General features: G+C 50.9%; 1 protein-coding gene across 3 annotated transcripts; it reads right to left on the bottom strand.

The window, feature by feature from the left end:
- Positions 1-689: 689 nt before the first annotated feature.
- Positions 690-23,304, bottom strand: BAG3 (BAG cochaperone 3). Of its 3 annotated transcripts, none has more exons than XM_082674026.1 (4): positions 22,788-23,304; positions 7,316-7,642; positions 5,520-5,924; positions 690-2,064 (listed from the first exon to the last, which is right to left on the bottom strand). In XM_082674026.1, the coding sequence occupies exons 1-4, from the start codon at positions 22,971-22,973 to the stop codon at positions 1,249-1,251; spliced, it is 1,734 nt and encodes a 577-aa protein (XP_082530152.1). In that variant the 5' UTR covers positions 22,974-23,304; the 3' UTR covers positions 690-1,248. The 3 variants fall into 3 exon arrangements, with proteins under 3 accessions (XP_082530152.1, XP_082530153.1, XP_082530154.1); XM_082674027.1 differs by lacking the exon at positions 22,788-23,304 and adding an exon at positions 7,905-8,252; XM_082674028.1 differs by lacking the exon at positions 22,788-23,304 and adding an exon at positions 8,000-8,251.
- Positions 23,305-25,025: the final 1,721 nt, after the last annotated feature.

The following is a 25,025-nucleotide window of genomic DNA, read 5'->3' as shown; positions in this document are numbered from 1 at the left end:
TCCAAGATCTCAGACCCATCTTTCTCTTCCTTCTCAATTTCAGGTTTATTTGGCAAAGGACTTAAGAAAACAAAATCTTGCACGTGTCCACATTCTGGGCGGTGGTCCTTCCCAAGCCCTTAAAAAACCTTTGCCTAGAACAACCTTCTTCCCCCCAGTGGCTTCACAATGCATCTGGTCCCTAACCCCAGTGACTTCGAGGAACCCAATGTGGGAAGATAAACCTGGTCTCGGACTGGCTTGATGACTCAGAGGAGTGTCAGATAAAGATGACCCCAAGACTCTCATAGAACATGTGCCCAACCCCCAGTGAGCTGGACTCCAGGGAACGCTTGGGCCAGCCTCAGACAATACTGGGAACTGTGCACTTTTGAACCCACTCAGCCCTTCAGTGAGGTCTGCGGATGGCCTGGGGCCAGGTGGGCAGAGAGGCACCTCTGCTGGAGCAATCTGAAGAGGTGTGATGGGCACGTTCCCATTACCTGGGTTCACAGCTCTGAGTCTTCCCAGGTTGCAGCTGCAACCTGAGAATGAAAAATGACCAAGACTCATCTTCTCATGGGTCGGGCCAGTAGAGATGTTACGAATCCCAGAGCAGGCCTGCAAATGTGTCTGTTTATTTTTCCTGAAGCCAGTGAAAGACCATCTTGATGCCGCCATTCTTCAAAATTTAGAAACCACAGAAGACATTTTGAGTTACATTATTACTTTATTTTCCTTTTTTTAAATGTAGCATTAAAGTCATCCAACATACAGATATTCCTACGGCTCCTTACACATTTTATTCTATCTAAAGTTAAGTATTTTAGCTATGAGATGACAAAAATCATCCCACTAAAATGGCAACACTTCTGAAAAATGGGTTTCATATTTACTGATGAGAAATCGACTCCCCATCTACCCCTGCAAAAACTCCTTCAGTCCAGAGCTGTAGAAAGACAGTTCACATCCATGACTAACATGTGGGACCCATACAGAGAGGGCTCCAAAACAGCAAGCTATGGGGTTAAACTTCTGTAACAAGCAACTTCTTTATTTGTACAGAATATGAATACACAGGAAAAGCATCATTCTCCTTTTAGGCCTTTTATTAGTGTGTTTCACCTCCACCCAAGTTACTGCCTACCAAGCAGCTATGAAGAGTAAAAACCAACTGGTTTTAAGGCCCTGAAATGCATGCAACTTAAAATTCTCTAAAGCACACAATCAGTTCCCGGTCTCCGGGGCTGATTTTTTATTTCGTGGAGACTATGGTGCTGCTGGGTTTGCAGCTGTGTCTGTCGTGCTGCTGGGGTTTGGAGCTGCTGCTGCTTTGGCTTCTGGCTGCTGGGTTTCAGTACTGGGATCTTCTCCATTTCCAGCACTTTTCTTGCTCTTGTCTGCTGTCACGGCACCCATCTCCATGATTTCCTGAAGTGGCTGATCGGTGTCAAGGGAGCTGGGCTGGAGTTCATAAACCTGGACTTGACCTGGGACATCTATTGCTTTCTGTTCAAGTTTTTCCAGGATGGTCTGAACCTTCCTGACGCCATCTCTCCTGGCCTGGCGGACATCAGCGCGTCCTTCTGGGTCTACCGAATCCAGGGCCAGTAGCTCTTTGGTCAAATACTCTTCTATCATCAGGTACTTTTTGTCTGTCTTCTTGCCTTCAAAGTTGTCCACAGCCTGCTCCAGCCCTTGCACCTTCTCCAAGATGGCTTCTACTTTCAGCACACCTGGATGTTTTGGGGGTACCTCAGCTTCTCCTGGTTTTGGGGGTGTGGCTTCTGCAGGGGCAGGGCTGGGGGCTGCTCTCTCTTCTGCAGCCACGTTCTTGGGGGGAGAGGGGACGGCAGAAGGGGCCGGGCTGGGAGGACAAGGCACCGGAGCAGAGGGAACCTTTACTTCCACTTTCTCAGAGGGAGGCAGGGGCTTCTGCGAAACAGGTTGAGAATCCACCTCTTTGCGGATCACTTGAATCGGGATGTGTCCAGGAGTGAGATCTGGTCCAGCTGGGCCTGGCTTGCTTTCTGGTTTGTTTTCAGGTTGGGGAATAGGTGAAGGTTCTCGATGGGTCATGGGTTGCTGAGAAGAGGCAAGGACACAGAGATAGTTTTAATACCTGGCTGAGAGTCACAGGCAGTCGTTTGTAGCTAGTACTGACTAGAAGAAAACAGAAATGACTTTTTTTTTTTTTTTTGCGGTACGCGGGCCTCTCACTGCTGTGGACTCTCCCGTTGCAGAGCACAGGCTCCAGATGCGCAGGCCCAGCGGCCGTGGTTCACGGGCCCAGCCGTTCTGCGGCATGCGGGATCTTCCCGGACTGGGGCACGAACCCATGTCCCCTGCAGCGGCAGGCGAACTCTCTACCACTGCACCACCAGGGAAGCCCAGAAATGACTTTTTTAAAGTTTAATAGTATAAGAGGGATTTTCAAAGTCAGCCAAACCTGTTACAAAATTAAAATATGATATTCATCATGTATGTGACCAAACCATTGTTATGCTTCCGTTCGTTAACCTTGGTCTCTTGGTCTGTCATCTCTCACTGAATTTTTCTGGAGATGGTATTCTTACGGCAATGAAAAGAAAACCAATATAATTTTCAAAAATGAAAATACCAAAAACGCATGCTGACGGCTGAGTTACTTTACCTCAAAGCAAAGTCCTGGGTGACTCAGACTTTCAGGTGATGGAGCCAGGGAGTAGTAATGGCCACTTGGCCCCCTTCATCACCCTGTGTGACAGTCTCCGCTCAGGGTGTGGCCTTCCCATCTCCTGTTTCAGAAAAGTTATAATCGTCTTTTTTTTAAAAAAAAAAAAAAAACCTATGACAGCCTTGTGGTTTCTGCCCAGACTGATGTATTTTTTGAGAATAAGCAAGATGCTGAAAATGGGTAATGCAGTAAGAATTCTGCCCGGACACATCTGTGCCAGAGCTAACATTCAGCAGTGCAGAATCTCTGCACTGACTACATCGGCTACAGAGGCTGAGATACTCTTTAATGTGACTATAAGCTATAGCGATATTTTAAAAAATTAACTATGCTTGAAACAGAAACATCTTGGTTCACCTAGCATTTAAGTGAACATCTAAAACCCCCTTAAAAATCTCACACACTGATTTTATCAACTGGGAAATAGGAGTTGGACTACATTATTTCTAAAGTACTCCATGTTAAAAACACTAAATCCCACTATAAGGTTCAGTTAGGTCAAATCTCTGCAAGCCTCTGAAAAGGGATTTCTAGACAAGCTATAAAAGGGAGGCCACTACAAACAAACAGGGTTAAGTGGAGACAGGATTAAATATTGTTCCACCAATTACAGAAAATATTGATAATATGGGAAAGGCATGAGAGGAAACATCTCCAGCTTTGCAAATGGGCACTTCTTTCCCATTTGAAAGGATTACTGAGTCTGAGTAAGGATCTGATGGACGCTTGGCTGTTTTGTTTGAACACCAGTAGCCTCCTTTTCCATCAAATCTCTTCTGCCAACCAGAAATGCTTAACTTTGGCCCTTAGCACTCATGAACCAGCCACACGCCTCTTCTTGGGTTTTAAAACGATGGCTGAGTAAGTGACTTTGGAAACACTTAAGAGGGGGTGTCCTATGGCTTGTACTCTTCAAAAATGTCAAGGTCATGAAAGCAGAGAAAGACTGAGAACGTGTTTTCCAGATTAAAGGAGACTAAAGGAAAACGACATCTGCGTGCAGTGCTCATGATCCTACATTAGATCCTGGAACAGGAGGAAATTGCTATAAAGGAGATCTGAGAAGGGACTGCGTATGAGACAACAATGTTTTAAGGACGTTAAACTTCCTGCATCTGATAATTCTACTGTGGGTATGAATGAGAAGGTCGCTCTCTTAGGAAAATATCTGCTGACATATTTAGGGGTATTGGACATGATATTTACAACTAAACCTCAAACAAAAAATACAGATAATATATGGAGAGAGGAAAAGATGACAAAGCAAATGTAGCAAAATGTTAACAGTAAATATGGGTGAATCTTTGCTTTCATGACCTTCATATTTACTGGACTTCTCTTCTGTAAGGTTGAAATCATTTCCAAATAAAAAGGCAAACAAACAAACAAACAAAAAAACCATAAAAGGAGGAGTTCTGTTTGAGGGCCCTGAACAGTGTCACCATCTGTAGTAAGAAGATGCCCTGCATTTGTTTACAGACCACTTTCCTTTTAAAAACTGTGACCAAGGGACTTCCCTGGTGGCGTAGTGGTTAAGAATCCGCCTGCCAATGCAGAGGACGTGGGTTCGAGCCCTGGTCCGGGAAGATCCCACGTGCCACGGAGCAACGAAGCCCGTGCGCCACAACTACTGAGCCTGCGATCTAGAGCCCGCGAGCCACAACTACTGAGCCCACGCACCACAGCTACTGAAGCCCATGGGCCTAGAGCCCGTGCTCCGCAACAAGAGAAGCCACCACAGTGAGAAGCCCGCGCACCGCAAGGAAGCGTAGCTCCCGCTCGCCGCAACTAGAGAAAGCCTGCACGCAGCAAGGAAGGCCCAACGTAGCCAAAAATAAATAAATAAATGTAAAGGCACTTCCACAATGTTGAAAAAATAAATAAATATTTAAGTAACAGTAAAAAATAAAAACTGTGGCCGAGAATTCACTCAGCAGCTGAGCGGCCCCGGCTGCCGAGTGTTCTTCGGCTAAAACCAGAAGACTTCCTCCCCCAGGAACCAGTGCCTGCACGTCTCTACTGAAGGATAAGTGGGCCCTGCCTGTAACTTTCACCAGGCAGGAAGGAAGGCTTCCCATCCGCCCAGCCAGCCAGGCATCGGCCAGGGAACGTGGTCCTCTACCGCAAAGGAGGAGAAAGGAGTAAGACATGCTCCCTGTGGCCAAGGTCAGAGCAGAGCTGAAGAGAGTGGATGAACACTTTTGGAATAAATGCACAGAATAATCAGAGCTGAACTGTAAGGGACTCATACTAGGCACCGTGGGAAAGATGAGGAGGCTTCGTGGAAGTGGCAACTGGCTTGTCCCCTGGAGGATGGGGACAGCTTGGATTGTGAAGGCATGTCAGGAAGTGGGTCCAGCACAAGCAAAGGCACAAAAGAGGAGACAACAGAGTGAAGGGCCTGCAGAGTGCAGGAAGGGGTGTGAGTGAGGCAGGAGACGAGGCTGAGGGTGGGGTGTGGAGGGGCTGCAGGGCACTGCAAGGGTATGGTGGGCACTGAGACACCTGGGCCCCCCCAACAGGTGTGTGACGCTGTGTTCTGCCCGCCGTTGCCCACGGTGGTGGCTGGAGCTCTGCCCCTGAGGCAGCTGCAGCGAAAAATGAGCAAAAGCTGTAGAAAGCACTGGAGGTTCACAGCCCTCGCCTGCATTTCTGCTGATGACCAGCCGTTTTCAGGATCTCGCTCTCCCCCCCAGTTATGTGCATAAACCAGGAGGGGCTGGTGGGGCGGGGTGGGGTGGGGGGACCCAGGTCACCTGCACAGAGCTCCTCAGGCCCTGGAGAGATGCTGCCCCAGCTAGTCTGCCGACACCGACTCCCATACCTGAGGCCTGTCGACCACGGTTTGCACGCGGACGGACGGCGGGGTGTGCACCGGCGTGCTGCTTCTGGCTGGAGAGCCCTCCCGGCTGGACGCACCCCGGATGGGTGACCGGAATGGGGATGCTGTCCACACGGTCCGGGGCTCCCAGTCATCTCCCTGGATCTTGTGGTACACAGGCTGGTGGGTCTGGTATTCGCCCTGCTGAGCTGGGTAGTGGGTCTTCTGGGCTTGGTGGAAGGAGGGCTGGGCTGCCGGCCGGGTGACATTCTGCTCATGTATCACAGGGATGGAGATGTAGCCCCGGGGGAGCTGGTGACTGCCCAGGCTGCTCCTGCCAGAGGAGGAGGGCAGGCTGGCCGAGGAGGACGAGGATGAGCAGTCCGAGGCAGCCGGAGACTGGGATCGCTGCAAGACGCAAAGGGTGGATACACAGCCCCGTGAGCCACCGCTGTCTGGCCCTCCGACTCTGTCCCCGTCATGCGCCTGCTCTGGGCAGCAGGTTTAATATGACCTCCCGTCTGTAAGCCTTTCCATTTTCAAAATGTAGTGTTAAGACTGGGAGCTCAGGAGTCAAGAGGCCTGGGCTCAAATTCTTAACAGCTCAATAGCTTTAGGAGCCGCGTTTAACCCCCAGCCCAGTCACTGGGCTGACCTGACAATTCGGTAAAATAATCTGTGCGTGTGTCCCAGCCTCAGTGCCACACACAGGAAGCGCTCGCTACACTTTGTTTATTGTTATCACTGCATTTCCTCTTTCCGTAACTCTCTTCCTGCTTATCCACAGAGAACTCAGCTGGGCACTGGGAACTGTGTCCCCTGTGTGGACCGAGGCAGGCCAGGCCCCTTTCCCTTCCCGGCCACCTACTTTCTGTTCTAGAAAATCAGAAGGGTGTTTCCGCAGCTGGCTTCCACGGGCCCTGCTAGCTTAAATTTGTTCAGGTTTCTCTGACTGATGTGTCACTTTTGATTTTTACAACAAAAACATTACAAATTCAGGTACCGCTTCTCCAAGGAAGGGAAAAGAGCCTCCTGGTGTCCCACATTAACTATGATTTTTCATCCCCGGAGCAAGCATTTGTGCTCAAGAGCAGTGCAGGAGACACGATGGGATGCTGTGCAGACTGCAAAACCCAGAGGGCTTACGGCTCAGGATTCCTATTGGGGTCCACTGGCCTTCAAATCTCAGCTAAGAACTGGATTAAGAACTATTCTTTAGACATTAGTGCAAGAAGTGTCGGCTTCAGACTTAAAACCTGAAAAGCAGCTGCCTTCCTGACTCCTGATTTTACATTTCCTTTGAAACTGTGGACACTGTAAGGGCAGGTATGCGGTCTCATTTTCACGTCAGTACAGCTCCAAGCAGTTAATACTTACCTGTGAACACTGAACTGAATGAAATAACACAGGGTATCTCTGTATTTCTGATATAGAAAGCTCGGTGGGTGTACATGAGGAGCCAGAAGGCCAGGCTTCCAGTCCCAGCGACACCACTTCCAACTTTTTGATTGTGGACCAAGCTGTTTACCCTTCTGAGCCCCAATTCCTTAACTACCAAAATAAACCATGATCCCTGCCCACCTGAAAAACCAACCTGTGAAACGCTGGGGGGACGCTGGGCTGTCTTGCAAGCGATCTTTGCTGGGTGACCTCTGACGCTGCGGGCCAGGCCCAGATGCCCCGCATCTCACCAGGCGTTGCCCTGGGCACCGCATCAGGGTCTGGGGCAGCCTAGGAAGCACAAAACCCGGCACCCCCGGGTCGCACCCCACAGGCCCGCGAGCCAAGCCTCTCCTTACCTCAGGTCCATGGGAGGCTGGGGGCTGGGCTGCCGCAGCCGCTACCGCCTGTCCACACTGTTTATCTGGTTGGGTGGCTTCCGCCACTCCCCGCAGAGGTGACTGGGGCCTCTGCGGGGCCGCCGGGGCTACCTCGGTTTGGAAGCGCTGCGTCCCAGGCTGGGGGTAGGCGAAGACAGGATGTGGCTGCCGGCTCTGGGCACCGTCGTGGAGGACGGGGATGGGAATGTAGCCTGGCCGGAGCCGGGGGTACACGGCGTGGCCTTCCCTCGTGGGCAGCGGCCTGGAGCCCTCCCTCGAAGGCCCGTTTGCAGAGGATGCGGTTTCCTAAAATAAAGAGAAACACAGACCTGTTAGAAACTGGGAAGGAGACAGCCCTGAACAGGAGCAAGCATGGCGCAGAGCACTCCGACCTTCCAGAGTGACCCTGGGTCCCACAGTGCCGGCCAGGGCAGCTGAGCACACAGAGTGTGGGTGCCTCCCCTGACCCCCCACTTCTTCCAGACGCCCCCTCCCCTACTGAAGCCGCTGTATGGGCAGCAGTTTAAGAATCAGAAGCATCCAGAGGAAGCAGGGGAGCCAAGGTAACTGTTGAGCAGAAGAGAAGTCCCAGTTTCCCAAACTGGTAAGACAGGTTTCTTTGCTGGGTGACACGGCGGCAGTGCATATAGGTGAGTCACTGACCGCCTCCCAAATCTTCAGACCCAGATCAGAAGGTGAGAGGAGCATTCAATTCCAGCTCCCTAAGCCACAGCCAGCTTCTCTGCTTTCTAAAAGGGCCTCATGTCTCCTAGCGATACAGACTCGTGCTGGACCCCAACGCAGGCCACAGCCTGGAAGTCTGCCAAGAAGGGGCGGCAGCGGGACGCTGCCTCCTCAGGAATATTTTCAGAACAAGCTGCGAGAAAGGGAGATACACAAGGAATGCAGAAGCAGCACAGGATGAGAACAAAACCCGGGGATTAATTGTGCTGGTCCTGTGATGCCAACAAAGCTTGCTTGGCGAGGAGCGGCTGGGTCTCTCTCATGTCCTCTCACGAAGCTCTCCCTTCAGCGGCCCGGCTATTTTGGGACCCTTGAGAAGGCCAAGTTCCAGATGTACCACAGAGAAAGATCTTGTTTCAGACAACAAGGCTGGCCCGTCACTCGCCGGGCAATGTCACTTCTCCCCAAGCAGAGGCTGGGCAACTGAAACCAGGGACCCCCACGGCTTCCGGTCCTGACGACCTCCTGAGCACTAGAGGGTCCTCTTACGGAGGAGGGGGCTGAGGATTTGTGCCTCTGACACACACCCGAGTGGGTCAACTATTACGAAGGAGCATGATCCTTCCTCACGAGGCAGCCCTCTGAACTGCAAACGAACGCCAAGAGCTGAGGCTCTAGGAGCTTCAGGGTGTAACTCCCAGTGGGGCGAAACTGGTCACAAGTGGGGAAAGCCGAGGGCTGACCCTGGAACTTAGCCCTTTCAGACCCATGAACTGCTTGCCTCCTGCCGAGCCCCGCCCCAGAGGGCCTCCAGCACGAAGGAGAGGCAAGGGTGTTGCCATGTCCTTGGGGACGCCAGCAGACAGGCACTCTCAGATTAGAATACCCACGTGCTCAGGGCAGTGGCATTATTTTAGCCTGCTTAACTCAGGTCACCCAAGAGCAGGGAGTGGGTCCAGGCCTCACATTCAGAACCAAATTCCTGCCATGAGAGGGACACCAAAAGGGAGGCAGCAAGAGGGACCGAAGAAACGCCGTGCTGCTCGGAGCTGACTCACAACAGGCCGTCCGGGCATTTTCTCCACGCACTGGGCACCTTCCTTCCAGCCTGGAGCAGGGGCCTGGATGAGTGCCGGGGCATCGTCTCTGCGGGCTTCCTCCTGGCCACGCACAAAAGCAGAGCTGAGCAGCCAGCGGCCCTCATCCGCTGACTGGCCCCTGGTCAACGTCCTGCTCCCGAGTTGCTTGGTACCATGGGATCACCAAACCAGCAAGGCACGATCCCTGCCAACTGGGGGCTGCATGAAACAAACAGGGAGCAAAACTACCTGGAAAGCACAGGAGGCCCTGCGGATGGGGGACCGCCTGGGCTTTTCTAGTAGGAGGGGGCTTTCCTAGAGAGGATGCAAGTTCATTCTTACCTCTGTTAGTAACCGTTCTTTCATCTGGGGTAATTCTCTTAACCTCGGTGAGCCTTAATCCCCTTTTCTAGAAAATGAGCTAGCAACACCCACTTCATAGGACTGTCGTGAGGTTTTACGAGAGCACGTCAAGAGGGACGCCCCCACACACACACACACAAAAAAGAGTGATGCCGGGAAGGCCAAAAGGCATGTGAATCCCCCCTAAACAGGCCCATGATTATGCTCCTCAGACCCCAAAGTGTCAGAGGAATCAAAGCTGAAGGACGAAGTTAACTGGTGGTGACTGGAGTAGAACGGTGACTGCACCTGGAGAAAACGGAGTCGTCTGGGAAGGAGCCTTTGGAGGGGATGGAAACGTTCTCCGTCTTTCTCTGGGTCGTGGTAAACGGGTTTACATCCGTGTCGAAGTCTCTCACACCATCCACTTCCCTGGGACCCCCACACTGCCCCTCCCCTGCCACATTCCACCCACACTGTCCAGACCGAACAGGTGAGGGCTGCCACCCCCAGCATCGCCGCACAGCCAGCTGCTGGCTGGGCCTCCACCTCAGACCCTCCCGGGGCCTGGAAGCCATACAGAGGCCTGGCTGAGGCTTGCCCGCTCCTGGGGGAAGCCCCCGGATCCAGAAGGTACTGGAGCGGGCCTGCCACGAGATGTGCTTTTTATGCATCTCCCTGAGCATATTTTGTGCCTCAGCTGAAAAAGAAAAGGGAAGAAAAAGGAAGGAAGAAGGGAAGGCGGGCGGGAGAGCAGTTCCACCTGCCCCAGGGGCTGCGATAGCGGAGGCGATACCTGACCTGGTCTTGGGAGTAGTGGTCCGGGTCAGTGGAGGGAGCGTGCGGTCACCGCAGGCAGGGCTGGGGGTGTCAGGGGCCCAAGCTGGAAGGCAGGGTGGCTACGGGAGGCCTGGAGGCTGCTTTCCTACAGTCCTGAGGTCTGCACTCCTGGTTCCGTGTGAATTAACGACCCATTTATGTCATGTGATAAAAACCCACACATCTCTCATGATGGCCTCTGAAAGAAGGTGGGCTGCCTTGCCACTCTGGTGGGGGCTTTGTTTAGAAAACACTGCTTTAGGTAAGTTAAAAAGACCACCTCACTTCTACAGAATAGAAAACTAACACTTGTACGTGAATAATTTAAACTGAAAATGACATGCCCACCCATAACAAGGTCTGCACCAGATGCTGACACCACCTCTGTTTCTACTCTCCTCTCATCAGAGCCCTGTCAACAACAAATGCTTCAGTTTTACTAACCAAAAAGCACTGCCCAAGAGAGTTAAATTGCCCTTCCTACCTTCTGTGGTGTTTTCATCACAGTCTAGTAAAAAAAAAAAAAAAAAGACATAATTTTTTTCCAAGGAAAAAGTTTGTTTTTTTTTTTTTTTGGCCACGCCACGCGACATGTAGGATCAAACCCGCACCCCCTGCATTGGAAGGGCAGAGTATTAACCACTGGACCGCCAGGGAAGTCCAAGAAAAAAGTTTTTTAAATGTTTAATATTTATAATTCTCCTAGAATATGACTAGAACATGTCTCCTCAGTCCCATAAGAAGTGTCCTCGAGTTCAAGCCCAAGCCTACGGGTTATACCAACCAGCATCTTTCATAGAGGAAAGGCACTACCTGCCCCACCCTGACTTCGCTGGGGACTGGGGACTCCGTCTCCTGGGGGTTGCACTTCTGTGTGACCCCGTGATAGGGACGGGGTGCCATCACGTCACCACGCAGATGACGGCCAGCCCTGCTTCCTCATCACCACCTGCCTAAGCTCCCTAAGGAGCAGTGACAGCATTACAGGAAGCGTTTTCCAATCAGCTCAGCTCATTATCCTTATCTGTGGGCAGAGCCATCAGGAATACATACACATGAAATCCAATTAGGAAATAAGAGCCTGACTTCCACTGCTTATCTCACTGCATTAATTTATAAAATGCACTGGTTCAAGCTTCTTCTTTGTGCGTTGCATTAAAATCCCCTGCGGGTGCCAAACATCTCCATGGGAAGGCCGGGATAAAAAGCAGGGAAAACTACCTCAGGTGAGCCAAAGTCTGCCCTATCGAGTACAAGGTATTATTACTAGACAAGCCTGGGGCCAGGTTCCGGGCTTGGATGAGCCCGCGGCTCACACAGGTCTTGTTTGCTTAAGAGCACAGCTAAACTTCACTACTGAGTTTTAGTAACAATGTGGGTGCTTAGGGGACAGCTAGGAGACTTGGAAAGAGGCTGCGCTTGGTCCTAAAGCTGACTCTGCTCTGAAATCTGTGTGCTACGCAAGCAACTCACATCCCCTCCCTGGGCCTTAGTTTCCTCAGCTGCGAAATGAAGGGGAGGCCCAGGTGTTCTGTAAAGCAGTGGTCCTCAGACTCTAGGGGGCGTCCGGAGCGCCCAGGAAACGCAAAACGGTGCAGACGCTACGTTCAGACCCCAACAAAGTCTGACTCAGGAGGTGTGTGGGCAAGTCCAGCCCCCATGGCACTGGGAGCACTGACCTAAAGGAGGTTCCTTGCAGCCCTGACTTTCTCCGTGACCTCTGATTCCAAGATCTCTTCTAGCTCTAAACACCTACATAAAGCTCAAAACCAAGGAAAAGCTGACGTGGCGGAAATCTAAAAATGACCACTCTTGACTGCACCCAGTTAAATCACATTAGAACTCTCTGGAATTCAAGGTGCCCCAAAGTTGCACGAACCAAGTGAAGAGGAGGAAGCCGCTGACCCTGCACCTTAAAAGCAGGGCGGAACCATAAACCCTGAAAACGGCGGCGCCCCTGTGAGCCCCGACCCCAGCTCCACGGTACAGTGCTCTTTCAAACGGGGGCTCGACACCTACAGACCACGGTCTGAATGAAGGGGAACAGCGACAAAGGCCACTCTGAGGGCTGCCCTGCAGCACCTCCGCCTCAACAGCCTGGAGTCCTAAGTAGGGCACCGATTCTATCAACTGGGTTTTTAGGCCAGAAGAGTCTCACGCCTGCCAGGCAGCGACTTTTACTAAAGACACTTCAGAACTCCTAAAACAAGGAAAAAAAGATGGCGGGCAATAAGAATCCTGGGACTCCCCATTTAGCGAGGACGTGGATCAAAATAAAGTGGCTTGGGGCTTCCCTGGTGGCGCAGTGGTTGAGAGTCCGCCCGCCGATGCAGGGGACGCGGGTTCGTGCCCCGGTCCGGGAGGATCCCACATGCCGCCGAGCGGCTGGGCCCGTGAGCCATGGCCGCTGAGCCTGCGCGTCTGGAGCCTGTGCTCTGCAACGGGAGAGGCCACAACGGTGAGAGGCCCGCGTACCACAAAAAAAAAATAAAAATAAAATAAAGTGGCTTGGCTTGCCTCTTTCAGGCAGGAAGCGAAACAAAAGAAAAACTTCCTTCTAAAGCACACATAGAGACCTGAGCTTCAACATCCTACCAAAACTTTCCATTTGGTATTACAGGCCACAGACATGAAATAAGGTATTGCCAATGTGATATATAGAGAGATATCTACATCCCCACAGCCGAACTCAAAGTTCCCACTGGAATGTGGTAAAGGGTCTCTTCCACTGCCCCCAGCCCTGTTTGGGGCATGTAATGGACTTTGGGCATATTCTGCATAATAAGTAACGTCCACATCCACCAAAGTCTGTTTACAGCACTCCTAGTGAGACAAGAGTCTGTGCTGTAAGCAACGTAGTCCCAGGTGCTTGGAGGTTTTAACTGATATGCCCTGTTATTAAAGTATATATACTTATCTACAAAGAGTTACAGATGTAGAAAATAAACTTATGGTACCAGGAGGTAAGGGATGGGGGAGGGATAAATTGGAAGACTGGGATTGACACATACCCACTACTATATATAAAACAGAGAGCTAATAAGGACCTACTGTATAGCACAGGGAACTCTACTCAACATTGTGTATTGGCCTATATGGGAAAAGAATCTAAAAAAGAGTGGATATATGTGTATGTATAACACATTCACGTTGCTGTACACCTAAAACTAACACAACATTGTAAATCAACTATACCCCAATAAAAATTAAAAAAAAAAAAGTATGTATAGTTGATCCTGGGATTACTCAGATGGGTGTCCCTATGTGCTTCTGCTAGGGAAAAGCACATTTTAAAGATGTGCTTACAATGAGAGAGATGAGCCCCTGTTTTCAAGTTGCCATTCGGGACTCCAATCCCGCCCTGCTGCTCGCCAGGTGTGTGCCCTCGGACAGGACTCCTTGCTACTAAGACTCAGTTCCCCCAGCTATAAAAATCCCCATGCCTTCCAGGGCTTTTTGCAAGATTTACATGAAATAAGGCATGAGAAAGTCTTTGTAAACTCTGAGCTGTCCCATGCCCTATACAACTACGTTCCTCCATGCCACAAATAGTTATTGACGAACCCAGCTTTTCCCAAGCAACAGCTGGTTGGGCCTATTGTTTACAGAGTTGTGAATTTGGGTTTAACTCTTCAGTGATCTCACCAAGTTGGTAATGAGCCTGTTAGAGTCTGAAGCCCCTTTATTGAGAGTCTTAAGAGCCCTAATTAGCAGGGATGGCACTTTCTCTGCTAAGAAATGTATCTAAAGTTTCACAACCTGGAAGCAAACACAGCTAAAAACAACTCTAGGGGCCTGAGCCCTAAACTCCCCTCTCCCTTCAACAGGCCCCAGGCGCTGAAGGCGTCTGCCTTGCAGACAAACTCACCTGAGGAATCAACACGCAACCTGCAGTGACTGTGGTTCCTGCACACATGCCCCTGAGACCCAGGGGAAAGAGCCAAGCCAGGCTGGTGTCTGGGAGTAGAACATCTGCTGATGTCCCCCTAATATTCTCAGTGTGTCCCCCCAGGGCATATAAGCAGTCTCCAGGCCACAGCTGGGTATGTCCCCTGCTGGGGAGAGCGCTCGGGGCTCAGAGTCCCCCATGGGCCCCCTGGACCCCTCCTCAAGGATCCCATGGAGCAGATGTGGCCCAAGGTCACATGGGAAGTGACTGCAGAACCAGGAAGAGAATCCCGGTCACTGGGGTTCAGCTCCTGAGCTCAATGGCTTCAGGGAAATTAAAGACTACCTACTTCCTCTTCAGGAAAAAAAAAAAAAAAGGGTAGGGAACAATCTAAAGGCATAAATCACAAACGGAAAAGTACCTGAAATTTCCATATTAGGAAGCGAAATCTTGTCTGAATTTAGATAAAGAGACCTCTTCATCCCCATGGACACATTTCCATGGGTTTCTCAAGGTTCTTTCTCAGACTCAGGTAGAACACTGTTCAGTCACCGGGCTCCTCCATCTGTGAGATGTCAACCATGCAAAGCATCTGTTGTTATCAGGGTGCTGGGCTTCACTGGACATGTATTTTGTACAAAACACCGTTTCGCAAAAGAAAAAAATCTCCAATTCATCAACCACAGCTGCGGCAAGGGGAGACTCTGACAGATGGTGGCAGTCTTGGGGGGATTGCTGGAGGGACTCCTCCCCCACTCTAAGCAGCTTCTCAAAGCATTCCTTCCTCAGCAACCACCCTCCCCCAAAAGGGTGGTGGCAATGAGAAACCCCCTGCCTCTCTCCTTCCACCCACGGTGACATTTCCCCCACCTAGGGCAGGGTCCAGTACACCTGTGCAGACGGCCAGCCCCTCGTTTAACGTGGCTCCGTTTCCCCGCAACACCACTGGGCACCTGGTCGGTCCTCAGGCCTGTGCAGAGACTTGGAGGGAGAGCCCCGCCTCAAGCAGTCGGGATTCAGGGTAAACACAGCGCCCCCTGCAGAACACAGGATACACAATTCTGCTGGCCCATCTTGGGCACGGGATCTGGGGTGAGTCCACAGGCTGATGAGGCTGTGGGCTGCAGGTCTGGCTGACAGCCTTCATCTGCCCTCATACTGAGTTACTGCCCAGCACCTACCACCCCCACGAGGGACACAGGAAACCCCCGGGGAAGGGTGTTGAGGGTGTCTGGACACTGGTGGAAGGAGAGTGTCAGCTAAAGTGGTCCAGGGGCGATAAGAAGAGGCCTTGTCTTGGGAAACGAGACTTCATACCCATCTGGGAACCAAGAGACCCATGTCCAGCCAGCACTGTCCACTCTGTGGGAAAGCCAAGCGCCTGTGAATCCCCTCCGACTTCTTGGCGAAGACTGGGACTGTCGCCACGGACCACACACATGCCTCAGGTCAGGCCCTGGCTCATCACTTTCCCGATCCTTACGACCCTGCTGGACAGGTACTGGTGTATGCCCATTTCTCAGAAGGAGAGACTGAGGCTCGGGGAAGGTGAGTGATTTACCTGAGATCACCAGAACCCAGGTCTGTCAGACGCCAAGGCCGGGGGTACGTTAACCCTTTCACTATTCCTGCCACCCCTGTACACTGTGTGATAATTATTGGCTAATGTCTCCAAACCCTTCACTTTCTTGGGGTGAAATGCAGCAGGAGGGAAAGCATTTCATTTCGCCCGGTTGGAGCTGGGCTGAGGCGCAGACCTGGAACATTCAGTTCGAGTGTGGTCTCGGTCAGGGAGCCAGAGCTTGATGCTGAGTCACTGCCTGGCTGAGGCAGGGCAGCGGGAGCGGGGCGCACCCCTGAGTCACCACAGCCCCAAGACTCCACACAAGCCCAGCATGGGGCCTCTGCAGGGACAGAACCCAGGTCTAGCCCAGCAGGAGAGCGGGTCCTGCTCTGACACTCAGGGTCCATGGGATAATCTGGAAGATTCAAAAGCGATGTGGCTGCCTTCTCTGCCACACACGTCCTTTCCTTTCTTCCTGCCGTTTCCATTTCTAAACTATTCATTCTTTCTTTCTTTCTTTGTCCAAGAAGAATTTTTAAAATAACTGAAAAGAACAACAATTCTACTTTAAATTAAATTAAATTTTCAAGAAACTGAGGAAGTTACTTCAAAATAGGAAATGTTTGCTCTTCAAAAGGATGCTAAGGCATTTTCAGGGGAAAGTCTCGCCTCAATCACTGGGGACACAGCTCTGCGCAGGGACTCAGGAGGCACACTGTTTACAGGCTCCTAATGTAGGCAGCAGGCAATCTACCATCCTGGGCGCTTCAGAATTGACAGTGAATAAGAGGCTTCGCTCTGCAGCGTCTGATCTTACTGCCAGCCTCATGGACAAAAAAACTGGAGAGAGGCTCCTTCCGTGGCGCCGGGGCTGCTCTCTGCCGCTGTGGCTTAGTGGCGTCTGGCTGTTGCCAGCAACCGGCCTCCCCGGCAGGCCTGCTCCAAGACGCTGTGTCACTGGCGGGGACAAAAAAGAGCTTCTCCAGACCCGTAAGGATGAATTTAGGGAATCAATACCAAAGTCCCCTGTGGAGAAAAGGCCATTCAGAAATTCAATAAAAAGGAACCGGCTCCCGGGAGACATTGGGGAGCAGAAGACAACACTGCTTAGGAACCAACAGGAGGCTTCCCGCGACACACTCTTCAGTAAGGGATGCTTTCCTTCAACCAGCCTGTCCACTCTGGAGCCCAGGCCCATGTTTTACTCTTCCCCACGCAGAATCCTTCACACACTGAGCCTGTAGACCCTGCCGGGCTCTGAGAGGCAGAAAGGGGAAAGAGACGCAGACTGTGCCTCTGGGACTCCCAGCCCACAGGGACGTGACCCCAAGGCAAACTAGAAAAGTGCTGCCTTTTGGAAGAAAGATTAGAATGGAAGTAATGTGGAGTCCAGAGCAGGGACAGCCTACTTCACCGGAGAGACGGAATAAATGCTTTGTGGAAAATGGCACCGGAGGAGGCAGCACTGTCCTCTGTGTGGCCTTTAACACCATGACTTACAGAGAGCAGGTGCTCAAAAATGTCGGAAGAGATGAATGAGTGAAGACTGGGGGCCATCTTCTAGGTTCAGACCCAGGCTCAGGAAACGAGCCAACATTTCTGATCGGCTGTAAGAGATGGACTCAAGGCTGTTTATCCGCAGAACTGTGCCTGGCGAGCTCGGAGCATAAAGGACTGAGTATAGAGAAGCAGCCAGGTCCACTAGCGGCAAGCCTGTCTGTCACCTGGGGCGGGGGTGGGGGCGGGGTGGTAAACCTCTGGCTACAACAGCCTTTCTGTTTCGTCACAGCTGACAGGCCAGGCACATCCTCTCTCTCCAAGTCTGTTTCCTCATGCATAAGGTGAGCCTGACAGCTTCCACCTTAGTGAGCTGCTTTGAGGATTTAAAGAGAGGTTTGGAAAAGCACCCACCTGCGTCTGGCACATAGCTATAAATATGTTGACAGACAAAAAAATAGCTCATCCCTTCCTGAAGAAATTCTCTCTGCTTAAGCTTTTACAAGCTGCCTGGCTTGCTGAGAAGCTGCCGAGGCCCCCAGAGAAATCGTCGTAGAAATATGTGAAGAGTTTAAGACACCAGATAGCTCCCGCAGCTGCACACGCCGAACAAGGGCTAGAGGTCAGCTTCCACATCTGCAGAAGGAGGGGATCCGGAGCCTAGCTTCAAAAGTCCAGCTGTGAGTCTGAGGGCTGAGGCACAAAAGGGTGTGTAGACTTGATTCCCGAGCAATGGGGAGCCAGGAGGGGCTGGAGAATTCCTCAGTCAGGTAGGAGAGAGGTCTGCTCGGTGTCCATCAGCACTAGAGGGTCCTCGGAGGTTCCTAATAAGCAAGGCCTTTGTCTCCTGCTCCCCGTTTTTCTATATAAGGTGTCTTAAATATGTAAGAGCAACATGAAAACAGCAAAACTAGGAAGGAGAAAGAGTAGGTTTGGGCTACGCACGGTTTCTTAATTTTTATGAAAAATACCAGATCATTTTAAAATGTCAATAGGAAGTAACAGACATGCAGAGTGGTTTATATAAGGCAACTGTGTGTCATTCCAGAAACGAGGACAGTGCTAATCAAGCCTCATGGGTGGTATGAAGCCTTCTGACTCACAGGCAGCCCAACAGCAACAAACAACCAAGCCTTCCCGGCCCTGGCTAACGTCAAACGCTGCCACGGTTCCCAGGCACTGACTCTACCCTTGTAAAGGGTAAATACACTCCACAAAACAGGAGACAAGTTTTGCTCAGTTCTTGCATAAGCCAAACACAGACTGTTCTTTAGAGGGAAAATGAAGGTCCCGGATGAGCTGGACTCATAAGGCATCTGGCCATGTTCTTTATGCACCCCCAGCAAATCACTGTTCATTAGTCACAAAGAAATGGGCTCCAGAGTAACTGCAACTTGCTGGAGATACAAAGGAGAGAATGGCCGCTCATTTCCTGACTGTGCTCCAATTCTAAGAGGCACAGGAACTTGCAGTCAATCTGCAAAGAACAAGGTGATCTCATCTTTAAGAAAATTCAGGAAGCTCCGCTGAACATGAAGGGGAAGAAATGGGGCTCTACTTCAGTCGACATTCAAAACATTTCCGATTTCCTCTGAAAGGATGTTCCTACCTGTCTCGCACAGAGCCTGAGGATAATCTGTCAAATTACTGTGGTGAGATTCTGCCGGCAGCGGAAGACAAGAGGGAGAGACTCTGGCTTCCTTCTTCCTGGGGTTCAGGAGGGTCTCGGGACCACCTCCCCACACCCGGCACTGGCACCCCACCAGGCTCCACCCCTCCCCATGCCACCCCTATGTTCGTTCCCAGAAGCCACGCACCGGGTGAGTTTCACCACGAAGGAAAGGAGGCTCCGGTGATGGCTCTGCAGGTTAGATGTTGAGCAGGCCCCTTGAGGATGCCAAGGCCTACGCAGGCGCACGTGAAGTCACAGCTCCCCCGCCCCCCTAAGAAGTGGGATCCTTGTCCTTCGGTGGCTCCCAAATGCCAGACTGCCGGAACCAAGAACCAAGAGGGAGGCTTTTCTGACATACAGATTTCTGGGCCCTACCCTGAGCAACTCGCATTGAACAAGGGGGTACCCAGCTGGCAACGTGTGTTCTTAAAAGGCTTCCCTGGAGACTGCCAGGCTTGGGAATCCGTGCCGGGGACCTCCAAGACCGGCAGAGCTAGAACAGCCCTGCTCCTCCAGGGAGGAGGGTCTCGCTCTGGTCGCAGGAAGGATTGTGAGGGAGCAGCACAGCGCCACACTCCAAAATATCTGGCCTCTGTTTATTTAGCAAGAGAGCCTGGAGGAGTGGCTGCACAGAAACTGCACATCCCCTGATTCCAAAGTGGACGTCAAGCTCTCTGCCAGAGACGGGGCCTGGACTGGTATGAAATTGCCAGGAGATTAGTGGGAAGCCCACGTGTGCAGAAAATCGATATCCGGGAAGACTGCAGGTTCAGTTGCTCAGAGTGGAGCTGGATTAAGCCCAAAGCCTTTGCCTCTAGCTGTCCTGCCTCTGCAATGAAGGGCAAGAGACTTGCTTTCTGTTGCCGCCTCTGTAAAAATGGGATGAAAAGTCACTCTAACCACCTCAGGGGAATGAGAGAGGATCAATCGTAAGACAACAGAGGATAAGACTAAACCAAAGTTCTAATCTTTATCTTCCTTCCGCGAAAGCCATTTCTGTACCTACATGGTTAAACTGTAAACACCCAGAAGCTGTCTTCTCCAGAAGAGGGCTTTCTCTGTTTTTCATGCTCAATGAATAGCTCTTTATTGATTGACAGCATCTCCTCTTGAAAGTAAGGACGCTCAGAGGGTCCTCTTAGCTCAGTTCCTCTAAAATCACCCTTTGTTTTCTGCCAGAGCCCTTTTCTCATTCCACATTAAGAAACCAAATTTCGAATATAAAGTAACAGTGAAGGATTTTCCATTGTATTTACTCTGAAGTAAGGTGTCATTCATATACGTGAAAGTGAATTAGTCACACAGATGTTCTGTGTATATCAAAGCACAGTCTTGAAAGCAATGAAGCCCAGAGCTAATGAACTGAATGTTAGTTTTCTCCCTATGTTTTGGTACCGTGCTGAGAAATCTCAAGTAATTAATTTGGTAAAGAGAGCTCTTTTCTTGAGTTGATCACATCCAGCCATCACCATCTAAGTAGTCACAGAACAGAAGTCAGCCACCCAATACTTGATGGTTGGGAGGACACAAAAATTATTAAGTATTCCAGCCTGCACGCTTCATAGTTTCATAAAAATTTAAGACACTTCTACCTTCCTCTGAACAGATACACTGCCTCTTATCGACTTTTCAGTGTAGTTCTCTCTTTGCTCTTGGTACTAGCTGAGTGGCCTTTAGAAACACACTTGAACTCTCTGGGTTGTTTTTTGTGTTTTTTTATAAATTTATTTATTATGTGGGCTCCGTAGTTGTGGCTCACGGGCTCTAGAGCCCAGGTTCAGTAGTTGTGGCGCACGGGCTTAGCTGCGCCAAGGTGTGTGGGATCTTCCCGGACCAGGGCTCAAACCCGTGTCCCCTGCAGTGGCAGGCGGATTCTTAACCACTGTGCCACCAGGGAAGCCCCTCTCTGGGTTTCTTTCTCAGAAAAATAGAGGCTGGGGTAAAAGGTCTTTAAGGACCTTTTTCCACTTTAAAATTCTGACTGTTAAATTTTCAAATCAACTTTTCCAGCATCAGACTTCTGATTTAGTAGCTTGCATTTTCTACTTGTCGAGAACAATAATAGTAACTCAACCTGTTTTCTTCCCCCTTGAAAAAGTTTATAAAACCACAGCCTAACCCATCCACTGTACAGATGCACGAAGATCTCAACGTGCTGAGTGAGTTTCATGTTGGAAACAAAGCGCCAGCAAGGCGGGACTTAACCCTGCACTCACAGTGGATGTGTCCAAACCTGATCTTCGCTCACCACCAAGGATGCCAGCGGATTCCGACTGTCCCTGTCTCTATAGGAAGGAAGCCTCAAAATGATACTTTTTTTTGTTTTTTGTGTTTTTTTGCCCACAGTAAAGATCTAGGTCCTTGCAGGCCACAGTAACAGAGCTGGTTGAAATGAGCATCAGTTTCACTCAATAATGGGCCGAACAGACAAGCAAAAAAGTATATATGGTTACGCCCATCCCAGCTAATTATAGCCTCTGGTACTAATTTTCAGAAATAAATATACAATTAATTTCTTATAAATGTAAGCTGCTGAATTTACAATGTCTCACTGTTGGGCACCAGTCTTATAAATATTTTTAAGAAAAAACTGCATAAAAATGAAGGTGGATAACACAGATCTTTCTTCTAAAATAATGATTTATAAAGCATTTTTAATTTTGTGAATTTTTAAATCTTCAAAATAACTTATTAACTCTCTATGACTTTTATTTTTATTTTGCCCAGACAACGTAACACTACCCTTTAAGTATATTTCTTTTTGTCAAGCTTTATATTTTGAAAAAGTTCAAATTTATAGAAAATTACAAGAGTAGTACGATTAGTTATAATTTTTTAACACTCATTCCAAGCTCCTATTTTCAAATTTTCATGCTTCTAAGGATTAAGTAGTATATATCCCTGCATATATGTAAATGAGGCATCCTTCTAAAACAAAAGTATTACTACACAGTTATTTGTGTATTAGAAACAAATCCTAGGTATTTTAGTAACATAACAAGGAAGGGAATGTATTGCCATTTAAAAAAAAAAAGTCTCTTTCTTGCCAGTGTGAGGCAATGTCTAAGGCAATAGCCAACTAGGAGACAGTCCCACATCTTTAGTTTAGAAACTGCCTGGAAGAACAGCATCTTGTTTTTAACAAGTCATACTAGAATATATTCTTAGTGAAAACAGTTTCAACCAATAATACAATTTTAATTTCAAATACAGAATGGGGAAAAAAAAAGGAATGAATTTACATCCAGTCTCCTGAGTCACTCTGTGCCTGAGATGGGAGGGTGAAGTCAAGACACCTTCAATCGAATTCAGGAACTTTAGGGGGTAAAATTCCTAACAGACCCTAAAAGACCCCCACCCCAGCTTGCCAATGGCCCCCCGGCGTCCGCCAAAGTACGGTCAGCAGGGTGAAACCAGGATCTCGGTCTTGGAAGCCGGGCGGAGGCCGCGGCGGGGCCTGGCCCGGGCCTCCGATGCTGACCAGGCCGGCCTCCCCTCGTCTCCTGGCCCACGGCCCCTCGAATCGAGCCGGTGGACCAGACCCGGCGCCACCGCGCGGGTCCCACTTCCCGCCCGACCCCCGGAAACCAAACGCGACCCAGGGAGGACAGTCCTCTCCGGGACCTGCCCCCCGCCCCGACGCCGGCCATGGGAGGGGGCTCGTTGGGGGGGCAGCAGGCCGACCCCCTGAGAGCTGGTATCCTTCTGGGGGGTCCGTGCGTCCCAGGTGGCCTTCACTGACCTCCGGGGCACCAGCTCAGGCGGGCTACGGCCGGCGGGCACCTGGCGCCTCGCGTCCCCGCAGCCCGGCCCAGTCCAGCCGCCCCCTACGGCCCTGTGCCGACCGCTGGCCGTCGGCGGGGGGGGCCGCTGACCCGGCGGCCTGCGGCGCGGGCCCTGCTCACCTTGGGGACCTCGGGGGGCACACGCGGGTCGTTCCACGTCGTGGTACGGCTATTGTGGTCCACGAAGAAGGGCCAGCCGGTCTGCGGGTCGATCTTGATTTCCCAGCCAGGGGGCAGGGGGTCGCGGTCGCCGGCGCCGCTGCCGGACGACATCTGCACCATGGGCGAGTGGGTGGCAGCGCTCATGCTGGGTCGGGGTCGGCCCAGAGGGGCGGCCGCCGGGGTGCCGGATCGCGGGGTGCCGGGTCACGGGGTCGCGGGGTGCCGGACCTCCAGGTGCAGAGTCGCTCGCTGGCCGCGACCGGAGCTAGAGTCGTGCGCGCCGCCGACGTGTCCGGGAAGCCGGCGCTGGGCACCTTTATGAATTAAAGGAGGGGGTGACGTGGCCGGAGAGGGCTGGAAGCGTCTGGAAATAGCCTCCTCGCTGCCAAAGGGGAAGGAGAAGATAAAGGGAGGTAGCAACTGGCCGGCTAGAAACTTCTGGTCCCATCCAGATAAGTTGGCGGCGGCGCCGCTTGGATGTGGAGCTCCGCCCTGAGTCATCAGCTATAATCGTGGCGGGGCGGGGCGTGGGCAGGGCGTGGGCGGGGCCTCGGCCAGGCCGCCCCTCCTCCACCCCTCCACCTCCTCCCCAGCCCCAGCTTCCCTGGCGGGGGTCCCCCGGCCGAGATGGCCCTGGGGTGGGCCCGGTGCATCCGCGGAGTCCGCGTGCCGCCGGCCGGCAGGACTAGCGAGCCTCGCGGACATCGTCTGTGTGTCCTGGGCCGGTTTCGGTTTTCAGACTCGTTCCCTCTTCTTCGAGCCGCATGGGTGTTCCCGGGACTGGCTCCTTCGTATAAAAACAAAGTCATCGTTAACCTTTAAAGTCGCTGGATTTAAACTCGAGTCTGTCCCACCTCCCCTTTGCATCCCCATACACTGATACACCAGGATATTGGCGTCCCTCAGTTACGTTTTAATCACTTTTTTCCATAGGCTTAAGGGCCGTCCGGAAGGAGCTCTGGAATGTTGATCCGACACCATCACCAAGCCAGGGAGAAAATGGAAGTACAAATGGAAACTCACCTGCCTTTCTTTCGAAACCTAAAGAAAGATTGCATCAGCGCATGGTTTTATGCTCCCGAACCTCAAATCTCAAATGTAGAAACTATCATTGCATTGAACAACTTTAAAGAAAAAAAAATATTCTTTTGGTTTGGGTCTTTTTTATGGTGGAAGTTGGTTCTTGCTCTCTTAATTTGACCTTCATTTGGAAAGTAGGGGAGAATTCAAATCAGGAAAAAATTTTGTTTGGTTAATTCAGTGGTGGGTTGCACTTGTAACCTCAGCCAAGCACCTCAATTCCTCTGGGAGAGAGAGTGCGCCCCCAGAGGCAGAATGTTTGGGGGGGGTCCCATTTTAGATCCTTAGGCACGCAGACTCATTCCCTTAGCCAGAAACATTTTGAGAAGTTGTCTTGGGCTAATGTTGGGCCCAGCTTTCCAACTCAAATGCAGAGAAGACTCTGGAACCTCAGAGACAACACCTTTTGTGTCTTCCCGCCCTCAAATAACTCCTCTTGGAGCAAATGCTAGAGAGGCCTGCCAATCACTTCCAATGGAATGATTCTCACTTACGTAGGTCTACTTACCAGCTTTAAAGTACAAAAACTCAGTTTTGTGAAAACACAGAGATGATTAAGCCCCAGGGACTGACTTGGGTCACCAAACACACGAGAATGGGGTATAAACCCAAATGCCAGTGCAGTAATTTACCATAAGAAGTATTACTATTGAAGGAGCTAGACCCTCAAATGCACTAGTCAGTGGCTCTCTTATTCTTCCTTATTTCTGAAACCCTGAGCACAAGGCTGGGCCCAGAGTTCATATTCAATAAATATTGATGTTTACTGAAGATTGATTCCAAAGTGAATTTTTATCTTTGTCTTCTTCCTTTGCTCAATTTGTTTTCCACTACAACTACGCTGAAACACTGAGAGCATTCTTTGCTGGTGTTTTGTTCATTTGTTTGTTTGTTAGATTTGCTAGACAGGAGCAGGGAGGAGGCAGGTTCCTCTGGGATTAACATAGCTGCTTCTGAGAGTTATATTCCACGGGGGCTTCAAGTGGGTTTGTCTAAAAAGGAGCTGTAAGTCTTGGAGAACTGCCTGGAAGATGCTCCTTTGAGCCATGCTGAATAATTAGGGGCATGTCTGTCCTTGGCTTTTTTTCTTCTAGGTCTTAGGACACACGTTCCCCA

This window comes from Grampus griseus (genome assembly GCF_964374135.1).
Source record: "Grampus griseus genome assembly, chromosome: 16".
Lineage (NCBI taxonomy): Eukaryota > Metazoa > Chordata > Mammalia > Artiodactyla > Delphinidae > Grampus > Grampus griseus.
The sequence above is the reverse complement of the archived record's forward strand: the minus strand, read 5'-3'. Positions and strand labels throughout refer to the sequence as shown.

Excerpts from the sequence above, each read along its gene's own strand:
- BAG3 (XM_082674026.1), bottom strand. The coding sequence starts at position 22,973 with ATGAGCGCTGCCACCCACTCGCCCATGGTGCAGATGTCGTCCGGCAGC. Across the intron at positions 7,643-22,787 it reads TGCCCCCCGAGGTCCCCAAG|GAAACCGCATCCTCTGCAAA; the intron begins GTGAGCAGGGCC and ends TCTTTATTTTAG. Across the intron at positions 2,065-5,519 it reads CCGTGGTCGACAGGCCTCAG|CAACCCATGACCCATCGAGA; the intron begins GTATGGGAGTCG and ends GCCTCTTCTCAG.